Genomic DNA, 19,585 nt, shown 5'->3' with positions numbered 1-19,585 from the left:
AGACCAGAACTATTGTTATTATTGTTTAATAATTAAAGTTTGCTATAAAGATTTTATTAATATTCAAAAATTATTTGCCGAGTTAGTAAAAGATAATAATGTCGAGACCCTAATTTATACTGAGTATGAGGTTTGCATTACCAAAATATAAGTTAAACGACAAGACATAGGTAAAGAGTATCTTAAAGATACTGAGGAATGGTTCTTGACTAAGCTTAAGTGAAGATTTCGGTTGGTTTCTCCAACAGAGCTTTCTTAATAGATCGTTGTTGAACATGTTGGTGTAAGTTAGGTTTCAAACCAAAGATTGTTTAGTGTTGTTGAGTATTTTACAATATGTTTTCTACTTTGTAGATAAGTCTGTAAGGCTTGTGTAAAATTCAGAGGCTTTGTAGACGCCGCTAGATGTCGCTTAAATTGTTAAGTATGACAATAAAAGTATTCTAAGTACTCTTTTAAAAATATTTATAAATGTGAGTTTTGGGGAAACAAAAACAGTCTTGGCTACCTTCACTTAAAAATCGAAAATTAAAAAAAAAACGTACTAAATCTTAGGTTAGGTCTTGAGAAACATAATTTAATATTCTTTAGAAAAGAACACTTTAATCTACATTTTAAAGTGCAATCTAAGCCCGTTGTCATATATCTTTTGGCTTCCTTTGCTCACTCATCTAACTAATGGCTGTGGGGTCCGGGTCTCCCGGAATCGTGATTTTTCTTTCGGCGCTTTTCTTTCGCTGCCATGTTCCACTGTCAACAGAGTTGGAAAAATTTTTATTTATGCACTTTGTAGCGCCAAAATTCTCCGGCGGCACCTGTCAGTCAACACTCGGGATAGCGCAAACAGTTAGCCGGCTGCGGGGCCAAGGGAGCAAACAAAGGAGCGGAATCTGGGTGGAGGAACGCGTTCTGGATGGACGATGGACAGTGGCGGCTGGCTGACTGGCAGCCGCTGACCATGGACATGTACACACAAAAAGTACGGATAGAAGACTTTCACTCAAGATTAAAATTATTGCTTTAAATTTAACAAAAGGATAATATTAAGACTTGAAATAAAATTACAAATAAAATCGATAAATTCATTAAAATAAACAAAACGTCATATAAACTTCTTTTGCCAAAGTATAAAATAGATATAAGTGACTTGTTTACATTTTAATAAAAAGAATTTAAAATATGTATTCAAAATCTACAACAAATTTTTTTTAAAGAAAAAAACATATTTTAATAGGCCAGAAACTTCTAATGCTTACTTTAATTTTTTCCTTAGTGCAGAGGCAAACAAAATGACCAAATGGGGCGCTGAGGAAAGTCGAGCTGGGAGTGGAAAAATCGGGAACAGAGGGACTGCGATGGGATGGCAGACGGATGCCAGTCAAAGTCGCTGCTGACTGACACAGTTTGCCATTTTCGAGGAGGAAGCTGTTTGACCAGTAGATGAAGCACCGGGAAAACGGGCGCAACCGGGGAATCCGGGGTGAAACCGGGCAATTGGTAAGTGCTCGCTGTCTAATTGAAGTCAAGTGCGTTACTCTGAGCCACTTCTATCCAAGGGATGCCCAATCAAATTCGTTTCGCACCAAATCCAAACCAACTTTGACATTATACAGCACAAATTGTGTGCAATTTTCAGCCGAAAGAGGAATGCCAAAAAGAGGAGAGATATATATTTCACATCTCAGAGCAGGGAAAAACTGGCTCAATGAGGGCCCAAACCTCCGGCCCAAACTGTCTGCCACATTGTCTAAAGGTAACAATTTATATAATGAAACTGATTTCAAATTTGTGATGTTCGGAGGCTCGGGGAACTGACTCGACTCGTTTGCCCAATTGCAATCCCGGTCCAGTTCTCGTTCCTGTCCTGCTCCCGACATTGGTAATTACGGGGTACCGGCCAAAAAAACAGTTATAGCCACATAAAAAATAAGTAAAAAATCGCACGATAAGTAAGGATGGTGGCGGGGAAAAGTCAGAAATAAATAAAGGCGACATAAGTGAAAAGTGTAGAAGATAGTAAGCCCTTGGGTAATGGCCAAGAAAATGAATAAATTTATTTGATAAAGCTTTATAATGTTGTAAAATGTAGTTTAGCAAGCCTTCTCTTCTTATATTATAAAAAATCTTACCATTATAAGAACAATTGAATAGTCTTTTTTATCTTTTTTATTATTACTTGTTAAGTAGTCTTAGCATTTAAATTTACACTTAGTATAATATTAATCCCCAGCAAGTCGAACGACGAACCCCAATTTCCCCAAGAAGGGTATACAACATCAGTAACAACAACGGTAGCGGTAAAAAAACAGTAAATTGAAACAAGTTTAAGAACTGAACCGACCAGTGTCGTGGTTATTGGTCACCTGTCCGCCGAGGAAGAGCTCCGTCGAATACTTTTCGATTACTCTCCCCCAAAAAATGCGCCCATTCGTGGACCAGGGGCTCTTTATGAGGAATGGGGAAGGAGTATTTGCTACATGATTCGGCAACTTTCTTGCAACGGACCTCTGCAACTGGTTGAGAGAAAAACCCGTCGCTAAATCATCTGTTCGAAGCCAAAAAAAAAAAAAAAAACAAAAATAAAACCCACCTGACTGCCTGACTTTGTGTGGGAGTCTGTGGTGCAAGATTTTTGCGGTGGCTTTGAAAATTGTTTGGAATTTTCCCCCTCACCCCCACCGTTTTGCAACTCGTTGATTCCTTCTTTTTGTTTGATAAAAAGAAAGTTGACATAAATTGTTTCGTACTTCTCTTTCTTTTTTGCCAATTTTTTTGCACATTTGAGGTAGCAATATCCCAAAAAAAAAGAGTTGCGGTTGCCTTTTTTGTTTGGTCGTGCACAGGAAGGAAATAAGCGCGGTTGAATCGAGTTTTTGGCAAGTTTGTTGTGGGATCTTTTGGTTTTCTTTCCATTTCTTTGGGTGCTGCATTTTGAAAGTTCGTGAAACAAGTTAATCGCCCCCGTCTTTGTCTTGATTTTATGGTTTGTTTCGAGTGACAAGGGAGTGATAAGTGGGCTGGCGGTTGATTAGGGGCTTCGTCGGTCTTATATAAGCTCTCGGAATTTGTTTTGGTAACTAATTTAGATGGTTTTCTGCCTATTTTGGCATTGATATAATATGTGAAAATTAAAGAAAATATGTATTTACAAAATAAACGTAAAGCACTGAAGCGATTGCATAACATTTTCTTTAATTAGAAGTGTTGTTAGGAAAACTAAAAATAAAATAAATGGAATAAAGCTACAAAAACATATGTTATAATGTTAGTCAATTTGCTAGATTTATGTAGACTACATTATTTATACTTGAAAATATAAAAGATGGTTTTAGATCTTACAGATCTTTAATAGTTATAAAAAGGTTTCCTAAGATCTGTTTAAATCAGCTACCCGCAAAGAGCCTAAACCCTAATTATCGCATTAAAATCGGCATTAGAAATTCCTTATCTGCATGCCCCACGCGAAGCAATGGTTTTGAAACTGCTACTTTCCCTGTCGCGTTCCCATATTAGCCGTAATAACCTGAAGTTAAAGGCACTTCCCATTTCCCCCTCATTCGATTTCATTAACAAATTTGCCTGCTGTGTATGAAAAATATGCTTTAAATGCGTTTAATTAAAAACATTTATGCAAATTGCAAGCGGTGGCTATTATAACAGCAACAAAAACTGAGTGCAGCGATGAACAATGAAGGCAGTAAAGGCTTCCCCTTTTGCTCGGTTTTCAGCAGAGTTTCACACCATTTGCTATGCGACTGACCGCAGTTTCCCCGCCCCCTGAGTTTTCCCCTGTGGTTTTTCCACCCCATCCCCCTCCGGGCTACTCTTTCTTGCTCATTATCTTCGCTGGGGCAAATTATGGGAAACTGGCGCAACAGTTTTTTTTTTTGCCCCCGCCTTACCCCCTGGAAAAAAGTCAATGCTTATGCTAATTTCTTTTGCTGCGGAACTTCCTTTGTCCCCCATTTTCCCGCCCCACCACTACACCCCACTTCGAATGCATTTTAATTGCACTTTTTCCTGCTGCTCCGCAAAAAACTAATAACTGGCAATTTATTAAAAGGTTTGCGGTTTGCCAGCAAAGTGCCGCGTTGATGCAGCGAACACTCGTGTCTTGTACGATTTTGGACATTTGTTTTAGCCCCATAAAATATATAAAAAATATATGTAAAAACAAGCAGGGGAAGCACTAACAAAAAGGCCAAGAAAATAAGCCAAGAAATGGATTTTTGCTATGCGAGCCAAATGCGTTAAGCGAGGCGTGAAAATTTCTCTACCCAACTCGCCGGCGATTTATGTGAGAATTATGTTAAATTAGCCAGCGAAGCGTGCTGTGCGACGCTTCCCCTTGCCAAGACCCTCTTCGGCTCAAGGTAGACTAACAAATCTGATAAATTCATCAAAACCAAAAAAAAATCCAAGAAATTTGAAGGTAAACAAGTTGGTTTCAAGTAGCGTAAGTGGGAACTAGTTCACAATTTCTGGAAAACTAATTTGAAAAGATGGTTAATGAGATTTGTCTTAAAACAAATGTATTACCTTATCCAACTGCGATCTTTTGTTTTGCTTTAGAGATTATGATAATCCCATAATAATTTTTTATGTTTTACTATGATATTTCAGTCACAATGTCGTTTCAATTCCAAGTTGTTTTAAGGCAATATTTTTGGAGCTTCCAAATTTTGTTAGAAAGGAAAACCCTGCTTGAAAAAGAAGTACCCAACGATGAGGCAAAGCGGGGAGCCATCCGATGAATTAAGAGAGTCTAGATCAAGGTCCCAGGATGAGGAGGTCGAAAATCTCATAGATGCCCTCCACTTGAATCTGCTCCACCTAACAGAAGACCGACAGCGGCTGCAATTGCAGGTCAACAAGGAGTCCTGTAGAGCTCGGCTAATCCTGGCCAGGGTCAGAATGCACCAGGGCTGTCAACGCACTTCAGCAGAGGCCCTGCTACCAAGAGGGCGACCCTACAAGGCTCTTTCGCGAGTTCTAGAGGAATCGAGTTATTGGGGAAAAGTCTTCAAGATCATGCGACTTCCAGTCGATCCGCTTCTGGGATATTTTCGACCCCTCACCAAAATCTTTGGCTCTCTGGTGTCACAAAGCTTGCGGATTGCAAATCGGCATTGGGATCACTGTCTAGATCTAGTAGTCGAGTGTGCCAACATCCAAAGAGAACTCCAGGCCACGATCAACTCTATAGAGAAGCTAAGATGGTCTCAGGATCAAAGGTTATCACTTTAGATGACCAAGAATGGAGCGCTTCTGGGGTTCCTCTAGTACCTTGTTCAAAGGATAAGAAATCTGAATGAATGAAAGAAGTTCCTTCAGAAAAACTATTATATGATATAATTTTGCTTTAGAATAATATAGTTTTGTACTAATAGATTGTTTCCAGTTTTGAACAATGCATTTTTGTTTTTAAAAGCGGATTGCTTAGTGTATATAGAAAAGCGAAACAAGAACACAAGCTTGTGGCACCTACGCGTTGTAACTAAGCTGTGACTCAAAGTTGTATCTATGTAAATGAACCGAGCAGTTGGCATTTCATGAATATTACTACACAACTCTTTCCGATGGCACGTTTTTAATTAAGATAAATGGTCCTGTTCCCTGAACTCCGCACTGGTTTCCCCGCGGAAGCACCTCCTCTCGATGGCCCTGGATCTGCCAGTGCCTGGCATCAATTATAGTCTAGTTAAAAATAAAATCAAATGCCAGGGCAGCCAGCATTGACAATGTTGTCGATTCGGTGGCTGGCCGGCCGCCCCTTCTGGGTGCCCCGCCCCCTTTTTGTTAGCAAGTCGTGGCGGCGGCAATTATGCGGCATTTTCTTTGGCCCCTAGCCACAAACGAGTTTCTTCCCGCCGAGATATCTTTGTTTTCGCCGTATTTCAGCGACATGCAGCGGCAACTACAACAAAATACCAGAAATAACTTGAAAATCCATTAAACAACTGTCGGCCACAAGTCGGCCTGTGCCTGCCCGGCTAAAAAGGGATAAAGATAAAGGTTTTGTCAACGGCGCGGGCCGAAGGGCGGCCGTGGGGCCTTGACAAGTGATAACAATGTGTCAGGCGATGTCGGCGCACAACGTCCTTGGCTTCGATTTTCGCTCGGCAAACTTCAACTTCAACTCTTCAACTCCGACTCTTATTGATTTCTGCAATGGCACTCTCGGGGTAAAAAGTGAAAGGCCACTGCTAGGGCTGCCATAACCTGTTTCCACCAAATATTCGTACCATTTGTATTTCTTGTGCATTAAGAAAGTAAAACCAGCTGTCGATTGAGGGAGTTGCGTGGGCCCCAGCGGTCCACTTCCCCAGAAAAAATAAATAAACACAACTCCATGATTGAGCAAAATAACCGAGCTGCTATTGGAAGCAATAATATAAGAATCTTCGCTTTTATCCATTGAAAATAACTCTAATTTTAGCTTTAATAATCATCATCATCATCATAAAAAACATACATACATTGATGCATCTATATTCATCACTTGATACATAACAGCTAAAAATTAAATAAAAAAAATTTGAAAGGGATTTTTAATTTAGTATTTATTGTCGCATAAATAAATAAATAAATAATTCAAAAAATATTTTTTATGTTTTACTAAACTAATTAACGCAATAGCAAGCATCCCTTGTGTTGACTGCTATCCATTCCAAGTAACGAGAGACTCGGGTGTAGACTCCAGGAGCATCGGGCTTGGCACATCCGTAGCCAAAAGATACCACTCCTGCCTGCCGGAAAATGCGATCCCTGACGATCAAGGGACCTCCGCTATCGCCCTGGAAAATCGTTTCAAAAAGAGTAGGTATTTCTCCGCCTGGTATCGTTTGCTTCACGAAACCCACCTGACAGGCATCCCGACCTCCGGTTTGGACCAGGCCCGCGCACAGCATGGTGTCCACGATCATGGAGCGGTACGAGGTGGCCCGGCACTGGGCGTTGGTGATGATGGGCACCACCACCTCCTGCAGGACACTCGAGGTGGAGCCGCCCTCCTGGCTGAGGCCCCAGCCCGCCACGATGGCCTTCTGGAAGTCGAAGTTCTGCAGCCAGTTGCTGGGCAGGCAGACGGGTCGCATGGTGTCCACCAGCGGAATGGGCTGGTCCAGACGCAGGAGGGCAATGTCGTGGACCAGGCTCACCGGGTCGTAGCCCACGTGGGCATGGGCGAAGGCCACCGACCGGGTGACTCCCAGGTGGGTGGAGCTCCTGTCCAGCTGCAGCAGACGCACGGACACGCCCCGCATGTCCATGCCGTGGACGCAGTGGGCGGCGGTCAGGACATAGCGATCGTTGATCAAAGTTCCGCCGCAGAACAGGAAGGTGCCGCGGATGATCTGCGCGATCCACGGATATTTATTCGTCCGCACTTGGGTGCCGCCCACAATGCGATTCACATTGGGAACGCCGCAGGCTGCAAGAGGATTGGGATTGGAATTGGAATCGGATTCGGATTCGGCATTCGACGTGGTCAGTGATCTCTGGGTGGTCTCTTAGCCAGGGAATGAAAACGGGGCAGACGGAAGTTAGGGTGCCTAAATCATTGATTTTTAAATTACTCTAAGATGTTCCTATTTTCAAATAATATTAACTATTACAGCTATATAAATGTGGCAAGTCTGATTGGCTTAAAAAAATTCATTTATGTACAAAAAATAATTTTCTTAATATTTCAAACTATCACACATAGTTTTATTGCGGAACATATTTTAATATTTCTATCACTGATTGAGTTCCTTTGTATTTAATGTCAATATTTATTTGGTTAATTAATTGTCAAGATTTTTTAACGAAAGATCTGGTTTTTTAACTGCTTCATTGGCCCGCTCAACTTTATTACACCAAGAGCCAAGGAAATATAGACGTTGACTATGCGCACAGCACGTTTCACAAACACGTTCGGATGAAATGGCTTTCCGATAGGCGTACTATAACCGATTCAAATAACCAATTATCAGCCGGAGATTAGCCGGGACCGTTTCATTCCCTGGCTGGACCCGATTGGCACTGCAATTTTTCCAACTCACTGCAGCTGGCACAGCGATTAACGCGAAACGCCTTGGCACCACCGCCCTCGAGGGGGAAAATCGGGGAGGAGGATGACGCCGGGGAGGAGATCGAATCCGAGGGAGTTTCACTCGACACGCCCAAGACGTTCGATAAGATTTGCTGCTTATGGCCCTCAATCAGATCATCAATGAAATCCGATTGCACTCCGGGCGGTGGGCCGGAATTGGAAGTCGAAGTCGAAGTCGTAGATCCATTGACTGGCAGAGGTGGCAATCGCGCTGGCTTCGGATAGAAGTAACCGCGGGAAGGTGGCTTATAATTATAGATGGCCCAACTCCGATCGCATATCGCTGCGAGGGCGAGGAGGAGCAGAACAACTGGCGGATTGGGTTTCATATTCCCGGCGAACCGAACGAATCGCTTAGCAAACGCAAACTGATGGTTTGCCCTGGCCATTTAACGGTTCTTATAGGCCACAGATCCATCTTAGTATATAAATACACAATTATATATGTATGAGCCGAGGCATTAACAACTTAATGAGCCTCTCAAACCGTCCATCAAACCATTTTATCAGCCAAATTTCTTTGCATATTCACAATCCTCAATCGAAAGCCCTTTATCAACACTTAACCTAGTTTCGCAAAACGAACTGAACTCATTTGTCAATAAATCTGGCAAATATCTTCTTCGCGGTTTTGTCTTTATCAATATTCTTTGTTAATGGTCAAGTCCGCTTTCTATTCACGAGAAATATCAATAAAATTGGTTGGTTATAAATCTAATACAGCACTCAAATTTATGAACTGATAGAGCCCAAGAGATTTATAGCTCTTGTTTGAGCTTTTGTGTAGATTCATAAATTAATTTAATGGCACAGAGAAATTGTCTATCTTTTTCCATATTTGCAGGTCCCAGAAAGAAGTTAAGGTCTAGCCCATGTCCAGTTAAAGGTTAATGAGAATATTAAAGGTTAAACCGCATCTGTGGTGAAAGAATCTTTTTCTGATCGCACCGTAATTACAAGTCATCAAAAACGTCTGACCACATTCGGTTTTGGGTTAACAAAGGTTAATTCTGTTTGGCAAACCGATAAAACATATGAGAAAAGAATTGAGAAGGTAGAATTCCTCGTGGTAAAACCATATAAATTCCATGATTTAGTTTTAAAGATCAAACTTCCTTTCCATAAATAATAAAAAGGCATGAAATAACTACCATAATCGAGATCTTTTTCTACCCACCTCGTAAAACAACGGAAGTGGTAAAGGGAAAACGCCCAAATCTCTAATAACAATCAAAAGCCCGAAAAAGATTTCCTCAAATGAAAGTAAATTGACTTCCCCAAATCAAAAGCCTAACAAGAGAGCCATAAAAACGATCGGCCAACAACACGACAGATATTCTTAAGCCGTTCGCGTGGAAAATAGAAAGTAAAAAGAACTCTCGAATAAATTGGGTCAAACTAATGAAGATGCCGATAAAGATGCGTATAATCGAAAAGCCGAGTCGGAGGACTGGAAATACTTGTAAATGGGTTGATGTTTATAATCTGTCCGCTTGTTGGACCAACACCGAACCCAAAGACCCAAAAACCCCGGACCCCAAGCCCCGAACCCCGAACACCGAACCCCGATCACCGATGCCCAGAAACAGCAATGGCACAAGGTGCACGAAAACCAGGCACAGACTTCCACAGCGACTTCCACTTGGTATCTGACCCCCGGAGAAAGAGCGTCCAAGAATTTGGGTCAGACGCAGAAGTGAGGCGTTAGCTTAGAAGAATTGAATAGATGATGACACCAAAGGCAAAGTCGGAGCCACAGACTCACGCACACCGCGCCAGAAAGAAAGTCTCTTTAATTTATTTATTTATATGCAGGCCGCTAGAATCAATGAGAAGAAAGTTCTGCCATGCCAATCCAGCATCCCAGAAGAAACGAGTTTCTCTCATCTTTCGCATCTCTCCGAACTCTCTTCCACTCAGAACGAGACTTCACTTGACTTTGAGTGGCATCTTCGAAGGCTTTCATTGAGAAAGGCCTTAAGTAGGTGCCTCAATGAGTGAATTGGCTTTGGACGGGACTGTGATATGGAGATACGAATGTAGTTTTAGACGAGAGTTTCGTAAAGTGGAAAACGATAATAACTTATAATTTCAAAATGCAAAAGCAGTATTGAAGTGGCCAATAAATTGTAGTATGGAAATAGCAAATGGTGTTCAATAAAACAGCAGGATTAACTACTTCAAACTCGTTTGTGCATTTTAATTTAGTTGACGGGTAATGAAGTTTTCGAAATACTTGCATCCAAACAAATTTTTTTTACTTGGTTTTTAGTAATTACATAATGCATTAGTATTTTTTATAATGATTTGTGCTCTAAAATAATTTTCCAAAACATCAGGGTATCTAAATTTCGTGGTTTGCCCAACCCAACTGATCCTATCCTATTTCATTCTTCTGCGAGCTGTCTAGAGATCTTCGCCCGGCTATTTATGGCCAAGAGCTGTGGCCGCGTTGCAGTTGTTGGTCAAAGCGTTCCACTTGCATTAAACTGGGTCATCTGCAGAAGTCGAGAAGATGCAACAAGCCAACTGAGCAAAAAAAGGAAGTTGAGTTGTGGGTAAAAGCCGCAATAAATGCAGAGACTAACTCGTGTCGAGCTGGCTTAAAACGTTCTTAAGACCTGGCCAAAAACGAACTAAAATTCAATTAGTTAGTCCTACGCCAAGCGCAGACACTCTTCAAATGCGTTGCGGCTTTTGTGTGTTGCATGCTTGGCATGTGCTTGTCGTACAAATTTGTTAGCAATTATCGCATTTCTTTCAGTTGGCTTGCGGCCATTGTATTTTGTTAATTGGCCGGCTATTTGTTGCTTTATTTTAATGATTGTCACCTGAGCCGTGTGCAACTTTCTCAGGCTTCATTAAGTTTCTCCCGAGTCGAGCATGATTTTGCTTATGACTTTTCGGTATCGCCTTCGGAATTGTTTGCCATCTGCGGATTTTCTGCGCATCGTGCATTGAATTTAATTGAATTGTAAGTGAAGGTATGATAAATGGTTATGGCAAGCAATTTTAATGCGTTTTTAATATGCATTTTGTCTGGCTTGTGGGGAACGAGTTTTGGAGTTTTCACTGGATATCCTTTTTTATTTGAATACCCCTGTATCTTAATGACCTCCACAATCGGAGTCTTAGTTGCAAAGATGCCTTATCATAGAAAGGAAATATTATTCAAATCATTTGAATTTTTTCAAGCACCTTTTGTTAACCTTTTGTTATTTTTATTTTTAAAAAACATATAATGATAAAATATATTGAATCCCCGAAGCTTTATTTGCTTTACCTACGACCCATTTGTATTTCTCTAAAAATACCATAAACAAGTTTTTTGCTTAAGTCTTTTGTTTTCTCAAGGCGCTGTGTTCGTTTCCAACATGACTCAAAATAAATCATATAATACACGAGGTGGATAGGAAAAAATCAAATATCATTGTGGACCACCTTCAACTTCGTTTGACATTTGAAAGTAACCGACAGCGAGCGGCAGAGAAATATGCAAAAACGAGTTTGCAAAATTGAACACAATCCAACAAAGTCACTCTCAATTTTCTCGAGCTCTTCATTTACCTATGGAAAGCCACGCAGCCAATAAAAACGCAATTTAAATAAAATCTAAGGTAAATAGTGAAAGAATGCTAAGCTAAACTTCAAACTGGTTGGGGGGCTGTTGACTTCATCAGCCGGGGCTCCATTTACGGGCCACGAAAAGTCGTTACTCGTATTACCCGCCACCGTCCAACGCCTTTTGTGGGTTCTACAAAAGCGGCCAAGACCCCTCCTCCGATCCCCATCCTTCTGGTGGGTGTTTGCGGTGTGTGTGTGTGCCACGCAACTGTGCGGTGAGGTAATTAATAAGCCAACAACAACCCAATTGAAACCGAACGTTGCGTTTTGTTGCACCTTTTCAGCCTTGTTATAGAGCGAGTGTCGGGCATACTAAGTAGCCGCCAATAGTTGGCTCACTTAGGCCGCCTGGCTTTGGTTTGGCTCAGTTCGGCTTTATTTCATTACTGACCATACCCAAGACGAGTTTCGGTTAACTCTTGTAGGGCTTCTGGGCTTTGCGCAAGTGCAGTGGCTCCGAAACAAACACACAAGCCAATGTAATCGAGCCCAAGGAGCGGAAAGATACTTTTTAGGGAATTGTATTTCAACAGTTGTCTCGAAATTATTAAAGAGGAACCTTAAACATTTATTAACACTAGAGTTTCCAATTAAAGTATGTATCTTTGAGTTACTTTAAAAGGGATGTGGTTTTTGATGTATATTATTTTCAAGGCATTTAATTTCTTTAATATTTATTGTAACAATAAAAAGAAAACTATTTTTTAGCAATATAAAAGGCCTTAAAAATATTTTCAAATCATCAGGTATATAGTTTTATAAAATTTAATTTCAGTTATTATTATATTCAACTCTTTTTGTTTAGCAATGTAGGCCATAAACCTCTACAAAATGTTTCATTCATAATGATTCCATCCATGTTTATTTTTTTCCATTTCATACTTTTCCATTTTGCATAAAAATAAATTTTAAATGGCTTTAAGGACACAAAGCTCCACTTAGATCCTCCTAAATCCAGCCAACATTCCATTCCAAATTGCTCAGCACTCGATGTGTGCCTGCAATCCGAACACACTTCGAGGGGTTTGAAGTTTGCAGATTGGCGAGGCCATGGCTTAGAGACCAGACTCGATAGCACAGACCCCATACCTATGCAATATTTCAAAAACGGCAACTGCAACTTCAGGTTGTCTAACAATTTTAACCCAGTTTTGTTTATTTCTTTTTTTTTACGTTTCGTTTTCTTGCTTTCCACATTCTTGTAGGAGCCATAAACAAGTTTTTTCCTAGGCCCGGGCCAAAGCAAAAATGGCTGGAAAATAGAAATAGAAACAGAAACGAAACAGAGTTTGGTGCGCAAATTGCAAATAGCAAATAGCAAATTGAAATTGAAGCTAATGAAAAGGCCAAGTGGCGTGGAAGAAGAGGAAGCAATTGCCACATTGATCAAGTTACAAATCGGCCCTCGGTGGGGCGAAAGAGGATGTGTGTGGTCAAGCATTACGGTTGGGAAATGGGGGTCAATAGGGATTTACGGTTAGACATGCGAGGCGGCTAAGTAGGTGCGGAAATGGCCGGCGATTGTAATGAGAACGGTGGACGATTAACCACCGTCTCCAGCTGGCATGGCATTCGGGGCCTCGATCCCAGAGAGGAGCGGAGTGGAGTGGCGGAGGATGCTCCGTCGGTGGTGCAGAGTGGGTCAGCAAGTGGATGAGTTTGCGGCAAATGGGCACAAAGACGAGCACTGATGGCCGAGGTCTGTCACGTTGGTTACAGTTATTGGAAGCGGTTCACTTTCCGGACATTCTCGCCGCTAATTTCACAGAGTGTTATCAATTATATTGCGATTTCTCGGGGAATGCCCAAGTACGTCGATGGAATGTGTGTGAAAATGTCGATCACAGCATTTATCTTAAAAAGCAAATGCTATAACATAATTTTAAAATTTAAAAATTGAAAAAAAAAAATATAAAGAATATTTAAAATTGTTTTAGAAATGATTTGCTATTATTAAAATTTCACAGAAGTTACCATCTAAAACTTTTATCAACTACTATATAATGACACGTTGAGCTGCCTATATTTTATTCCTAAAACTGTTACTAAGAATGACTCATGATAACTGGTTCCCCTTCGCACCCACCTACATATCTCTTTAGCATGTGACATAATAAAAGAAATGCTGAAAGCAAGCGATATAAAACCTCAAAATAACCCATATTAGCGGGTTTTATGATGTTTTTAACCATTACTTTTTGGCAATTTCGGGGCAAGATAAATAAAAGCCATTCACGAATAATAAAACTGGCCAACTAAAGACCGCTCTATCACGGTCTTGGTTTCGGTAAGAAGTGCGCCGCAAAGGGGGGACTAGCTTTTGTTAATGCCTCGGTGTAAAATATTTTTGAAGCGTCCGCCGGTGAGTTCAGCGACCTGCGTTCCAGCTACTTGGCCAGTTTTCTACCGCCTCGCATCTGATTGTTCTACACTTGTTGTTCAGTAGTTTCGGTTTAGTTTCCTCCTCTCCGGGGGCTATTTACACGGTGTCATCTCACTCCAAAGTCACACATTTCTCCAAGTCATGATCTGGAGGTACTAACTGCACTGGGAGAAATATTTCTCAACTTTCAAGCTATAAAATTTAAAATTATCTGTATCTATCACTAAACTTTATATTTTATTTTATACAAACTTTAACCTGATAAATATTCAACATTTATCTGTATCTGGAATTAAGCTTTACACTACATATTTTTTAAATCTGAAATTAGGTCTCATTTTTTCTTAGTGCACCGGTAAGGGAACTCCAAAAGAGAGTTGGAGAAGAAATGGTAGGTATGTGCTGTAGGCGCGGATGAGACGCCCGTAATGACGTATTATATTAACTTGGCTTGCACCTGCCTGCCGGCTAACTGTTCCACAGCTCGTGGTCTCGTTTATTTTAATGCCCTTCTGCGTAATTTTCACACATAAAAGACTCGTAAAAAATGTTTTATTAACATTAAAAAGTCAAATTTATGATAGTTTTTCTTCATTCACTGCGCTGCGACTGGCTTTGCTTTAGGTGAAATGCTTAACGGTTCTGCATCTGTGCCCTGGGCGAAATTCTTAGAGAGAGAAACACAAAAGAATAGCGAACGGTATTGATAAATGTTAGAATTCTTAGCTCTAGGCTGGAACTAAAGCTGTGCCCTAATGGCTTATTAATTGACCAACGATTTTGTGGATTTTTATATGGCTAATAATATGTTGATGTCGGCCGGCTCCATCAGATGTTGATAGATGAGTTTCTTGATGGCCGTTGACACAATTATCGACACTTAATCATAACCTTGAAAAGCGATGATGGCACTTATTTGTATTTTTATTTTTTGGCCGCAATTAAGATTTTAGGAGAAGCTCAGGGTCAAATGTTTTTTCAGATTTCATTTATTAAATTGTTTCCCATATTTTATGGTCGAGGAAGGTATTAAATTGATCTTTATTAATTTTCATATTATTCAGAAGTAATCAATTATTGAAAGACAATTATTTTAATTGCAATGTATGATAGACCAAATTCAAGAAAATATTTATAGAAACTAATATTTTACTTTCAACCGTTAAAATACCTGCGAAGTGTCTTTTAAGTTTTTTGACTACCTGATAATGGCGGACAAAAATCGGCTAAAAAACTACTCAACAACCCTAGCTCACGGCAATCTTTCCATCTTCATCGGCCTCTATTAATCTGCCTACGTTTTGTAATTGGCCAGCTTAAGACTCAACTAATGGCCCGCCTCACTTAATTTATTTTTGTATAATATCTTTTGCAGCTTGTCCGAAAAACGAAGCAATTACAAATTATACGAGAAATGAGCGATCCGACGGGGCGTTCGTTCCACTTGAGAAGTGTTGAGCTCCAATTAGCGGCAGACAATTGGCCATAAGCCGGCTACTCGCACAGCTTACACCTTATTTTATTTTTTATTTTACCCAAAACATCAACAATGGCAACCTTGACATTGGAGCCGACAGGTGGGCGAAAAGATGTGCGCCGACTTGGAAAGTTAACAACAATGGCAAAAGCTCGGGGGAATGTTGAATAAACTAAACCGAAACGGTTAACTGATTAAATATTTGAACGTGTCTATATTGCATGCTGAAATATGCAAAGCAAAAAGATATCACAACTGTAAATAAACAAATCGAAAAGCGGGGCTGTGAAAAATGAATCACCGAACGAGTTTCGTGCTGAGAATATCTTTCGGATGCGAGATGAGCTCACGGGCCGAGGCGCTGAATGCCGTTAATAGACATCGCAAACGAGTTAACAAATGGATATGCAAAAATAAACAACAACTAAAACGGGCAAGATTATTAAAATAAATTTGCTCTTACCTTGTTTGGTGTCTGATGTGTGGATTCAGTTTGATCTGTTGATTTTTGAGCACTTGCACAGCTAGGCAAAGGAAAACATTTGCAGATCCTAGCCCAAACACTGGATTCGATTTTTCAAATTGCTTGCATATTACGGACACTTTAGTTTCATTTAATTGAGTTTATTGCACTACAAAAATTGTCGAGAACTTCTGGTTAGAGTTTTGAAAGCTTTCCCTTTACCCAAACCCACGGCGATCAATAAAATTGTATTTTCATCGCTCCTGCGGTTTCACTTTGGCCCAGCTGGAAAAGCATTTACCATCTTGAGGTCTTCTTTTCACATTCGGCTTTTCCAACCAGTCATAAGTCAGGCCAAGACTTTCAATTAAGCGGCTTAAAGACAAACAACGGCAACGAAAATCGTGTGTGTCGGTGGGTAATAGAGAAAAGATGCTTATGAGCCGTATGTAAAGAGTATCTATGTATCTTTCCGTCTTCTTTCTCTTTGGTAAAAGTGTAAAAATTACGCTACGACTTGCGCTTTCACAAAACTAACGAAAAAAACAAAAAACGAAGCTGAGATTTTTTCTTCTTTCCGTCGTTGATTTATGCATTGCGTTTGCGATGAGGATGAAAAGATACGTAGATACATTGCTTGGAAAACATCCACACACGACTCGATCGGCAGGGCGACTGGCTGATTTCGGGTACTCCTATACCTTGAGTTCCGGGTTGAATGCGCAAAAAACTCACTGCCTTTTCTCCGCTTTTTTTAGCTCTTGCTTAAATTTAAATTGCCGTTCGATTTAAAATAAATTAAAGTACACGCACAGTTGCGCAGGCACAATGGGAAACCAATGTGTGTGAAAGTACAAGAAGCAAAGTGGAATACGTCGCCCATTTGGAAATGGGAAATTGTCAACGCACATTGAACTTGACAGACGAAAGAGCGGGCGCATGGGGAGAAAGAGAGAGCGTGCGGCACATGCCTCAATTTACAGTTTTACAGTTAAGCGCGGCAGACATCCACAAGATGCAAAACTCCAAAGATACTTTCGGCCAGCGGAATGCGAATCGCGGACGGCGAACCGCGAATTGCACTTGCCGCGGCAACTTTTTCATCCGACCACGAAAAAACAACAACCAGCACGCAGAAAAAAATTATACAAAATAATAAACTGCATATTAAATTTGAGAAAGCCGAAAACAAAACAAAAATGAATAAGCAATTTTGGTAATATTTAATTCTCTATTTAAAACAAGGGCATTTTATTATCTGCTTTTAAAAAATACCAAAACAATGTATCAACATTTAGTTATAATTTAAAATATTTTATAAAAAAATTATCTAAAGAGTTCTTAAAATTAAAAAACGGTATTTTTGTTTAAAAAAAAGTTATTAGATCATTCAAAAGCTTCATTCTTTTTAGAAATCACTGATGGTTAATGATGATAGATTGTCGCTCTTTTGTAAACTTAAAATTTTCTATTGATTTCGCAATTTAATAAATAATTTTTCCCTGTGCAACAACAAAAAGTGAAGGGGTCCAAAGCAAACGTCACCGAGTCCCTTCCCCGCCCCCTTCCTCCTCCGAGTATCTGTGTGTGCCTCAAAGATCACAGTGTGTTGGTGTTGGTGGCGTCTCGTTTGTTGATGCGGTGGCTAATGGCTGCATAGATATTCGTATGCGAAAAAAAGAAATATATGGACAAGGCCTGTCTAGTCGTAGCGGTACTCTGAGTGGGCCCCACAGGGGGAAAGAGGGTTAAGGGGATCATGGGTGGAGAAGGGGGTTCGTGGGGCAGCTAATGACTTGGCGCCCAACTGAAGGAAGTTGCCAATTTCTGCTGCTGGTCAACTAGTCGCAACTGGTGTTGATTAGTTTTTCTTTCCATATTTTTTGGTGAATAAATTCCACGAATTTTATAGAAGTGAAAAACATAACATAAAAACAGGTTAATGGGGATTTTTAAAAAATGGAAAATAATATTTTAGATATTAAAGGTGATAAATAAAAAAAATGTGACAAAAGGTCGGGGCAGCATTGTATACAGAAATTTTGGTTGATATTTTTATAATGAATCTTATTTTAGTAAAATTTACAAAGCGGCCTTTCGACTTTGTAGCTGTCATTTTATTCATTTTAAAAATGAGATAATCTTATGAGATCACTTGAATTACGATATACAGTGATAGATTGCATTTACAAGCTATTTTGGAATTAGTATTTGAACTGCACGAAGTGGTTATTCAATCCACTGACTAAAAAAATATTGTATCCGAAGAATTCCGTTAAATGTGTATATATTTTGTGACATATTTTTTTTTATTAAGTATAATTTCATTATAAATTATTTATCCGCTGTGAAATCTTATCTCAGCTTTTTATCACTTTCCGATTCCCCTAAATCAAACTTTCTTTTCCGCTCGTAAAAACTTGAAAAGCGAATCCCATCTTCTTGATGGCCTTTCGTTTTATGCTTCCTCCTCTCAAAATAAACCCAAATCGATCGGTTAATCGCATCCACAGGTGAGCTTTCAAAACTATTCCAAAATCAATTTACTCAAACAATTTGCCGTAATCATTTTTTAAGATCCAGCCCCAGTTAGCAGACCGTTACACAAAAGGCGCACAAACACAAAACACTTGGCAGAGCAGCTCTCCTTACGTTTAACTTTAATTACTCAATTATTTGCCTAATTTTGTTGTTTTTCACTTCTTTAAGTTGGAAATTAGCCGCGAAGTACGCAGACCCAAAGCGTTTGGCCAACTGCTGATTGGAGAGAGCGAGATGCGGCGAGGGGCACGAATCGGCGGATCGTATCTCGGATCGGATGGGTACAAACTATATATAAAATAAACTATGGAGCGCGCGTGTGCGAACGCGCTACGAACCAAACTCAAACTGACGTCGGAACTCCACTCTACGAAAATCCCCGAGCGGGCAAACACAAAAAGCGCAAAGGCAGAGGCAAAGGCAAAGACTGTGGCAAAGTAAACCCAAAACCTGACTCAAAGCTGGAAGAAAGAGAGCCACAAGAAGCCAGCTGATCGAAGCTTCTTGCCCCAAACAATCCACTTAGATTTTTTAAATCACTATAACACGAAAGTAAAATTAAGGAAATAAGCTTTACACTTTTTGAATAGAATTTATCTATAAGAATTTGTATTTCTAAGAACCGATTGGAACAAAATAAATACAGATATCCAAACATCTTTCCCACAATAATGAATTTAAAAAATTTATTTTCTCGATAATATAACAGCAAAAGTAATACAATTTGAGAATTATAATTATTTGTCATAACACATTTTTTTAATTCAGTATACAGTTGTGTCCGAAATTATTTAAATTCATTTTAACAAGGTGGCACACTAAATTTAATCATTTCAAAATTTCTTTTAATTATATATATATATTTATACATATACATATTTTTATAATTTTCGGTAACAACTTTTTGACCGCGTATGCCCAGAACGAGTCCACTGTCGCCCCTTACACTACATTCGACTTAGAGACAGGCAGGTGCTTCGACTGCACTGAAGAAAATAGGGA

General features: G+C 39.9%; 3 protein-coding genes across 6 annotated transcripts in view; 1 reads left to right on the top strand and 2 right to left on the bottom strand.

Annotated features, from left to right (window-relative positions):
• LOC108035064 (uncharacterized) overlaps positions 1 to 19,124 on the bottom strand; it is a 122,532-nt gene extending 103,408 nt beyond the window's left edge. Inside the window, exons 1-2 of one of the 4 annotated variants that reach the window (XM_050886639.1) lie at positions 18,695 to 19,124; positions 16,043 to 16,211 (exon numbers count right to left, since the gene is read on the bottom strand). The gene's annotated coding sequence lies outside the window, so the exon portion shown is untranslated. The remainder of the gene's footprint in view (positions 1 to 16,042; positions 16,212 to 18,694) is intronic. The other 3 variants (XM_050886638.1, XM_017110453.3, XM_044095409.2) reach the window with 3 other exon arrangements.
• LOC108034446 (uncharacterized) lies at positions 4,627 to 5,389 on the top strand. Its single transcript, XM_017109331.3, has one exon. It carries the CDS (start codon positions 4,726 to 4,728, stop codon positions 5,245 to 5,247), a length of 522 nt encoding a protein of 173 aa, XP_016964820.1. The 5' UTR covers positions 4,627 to 4,725; the 3' UTR covers positions 5,248 to 5,389.
• On the bottom strand, positions 6,621 to 8,424 carry LOC108035063 (trypsin-1). Its single transcript, XM_017110452.3, has 3 exons — positions 8,046 to 8,424; positions 6,864 to 7,432; positions 6,621 to 6,797 (listed from the first exon to the last, which is right to left on the bottom strand). Exons 1-3 carry the CDS (start codon positions 8,422 to 8,424, stop codon positions 6,624 to 6,626), a joined length of 1,122 nt encoding a protein of 373 aa, XP_016965941.2. The 3' UTR covers positions 6,621 to 6,623.
• Positions 19,125 to 19,585: the final 461 nt, after the last annotated feature.

The sequence above is a fragment of the Drosophila biarmipes genome, chromosome 3L (assembly GCF_025231255.1).
Source record: "Drosophila biarmipes strain raj3 chromosome 3L, RU_DBia_V1.1, whole genome shotgun sequence".
NCBI classification, from domain to species: Eukaryota; Metazoa; Arthropoda; class Insecta; order Diptera; family Drosophilidae; genus Drosophila; species Drosophila biarmipes.
Note: the sequence above shows the minus strand (reverse complement) of the source record. Positions and strands in the feature narration are given on the sequence as shown.

Excerpts from the sequence above, each read along its gene's own strand:
- LOC108034446 (XM_017109331.3), top strand. The coding sequence starts at position 4,726 with ATGAGGCAAAGCGGGGAGCCATCCGATGAATTAAGAGAGTCTAGATCA.
- LOC108035063 (XM_017110452.3), bottom strand. The coding sequence starts at position 8,424 with ATGAAACCCAATCCGCCAGTTGTTCTGCTCCTCCTCGCCCTCGCAGCG. Across the intron at positions 7,433-8,045 it reads TAATCGCTGTGCCAGCTGCA|CCTGCGGCGTTCCCAATGTG; the intron begins GTGAGTTGGAAA and ends ATCCTCTTGCAG. Across the intron at positions 6,798-6,863 it reads GAGGTCGGGATGCCTGTCAG|GGCGATAGCGGAGGTCCCTT; the intron begins GTGGGTTTCGTG and ends ACGATTTTCCAG.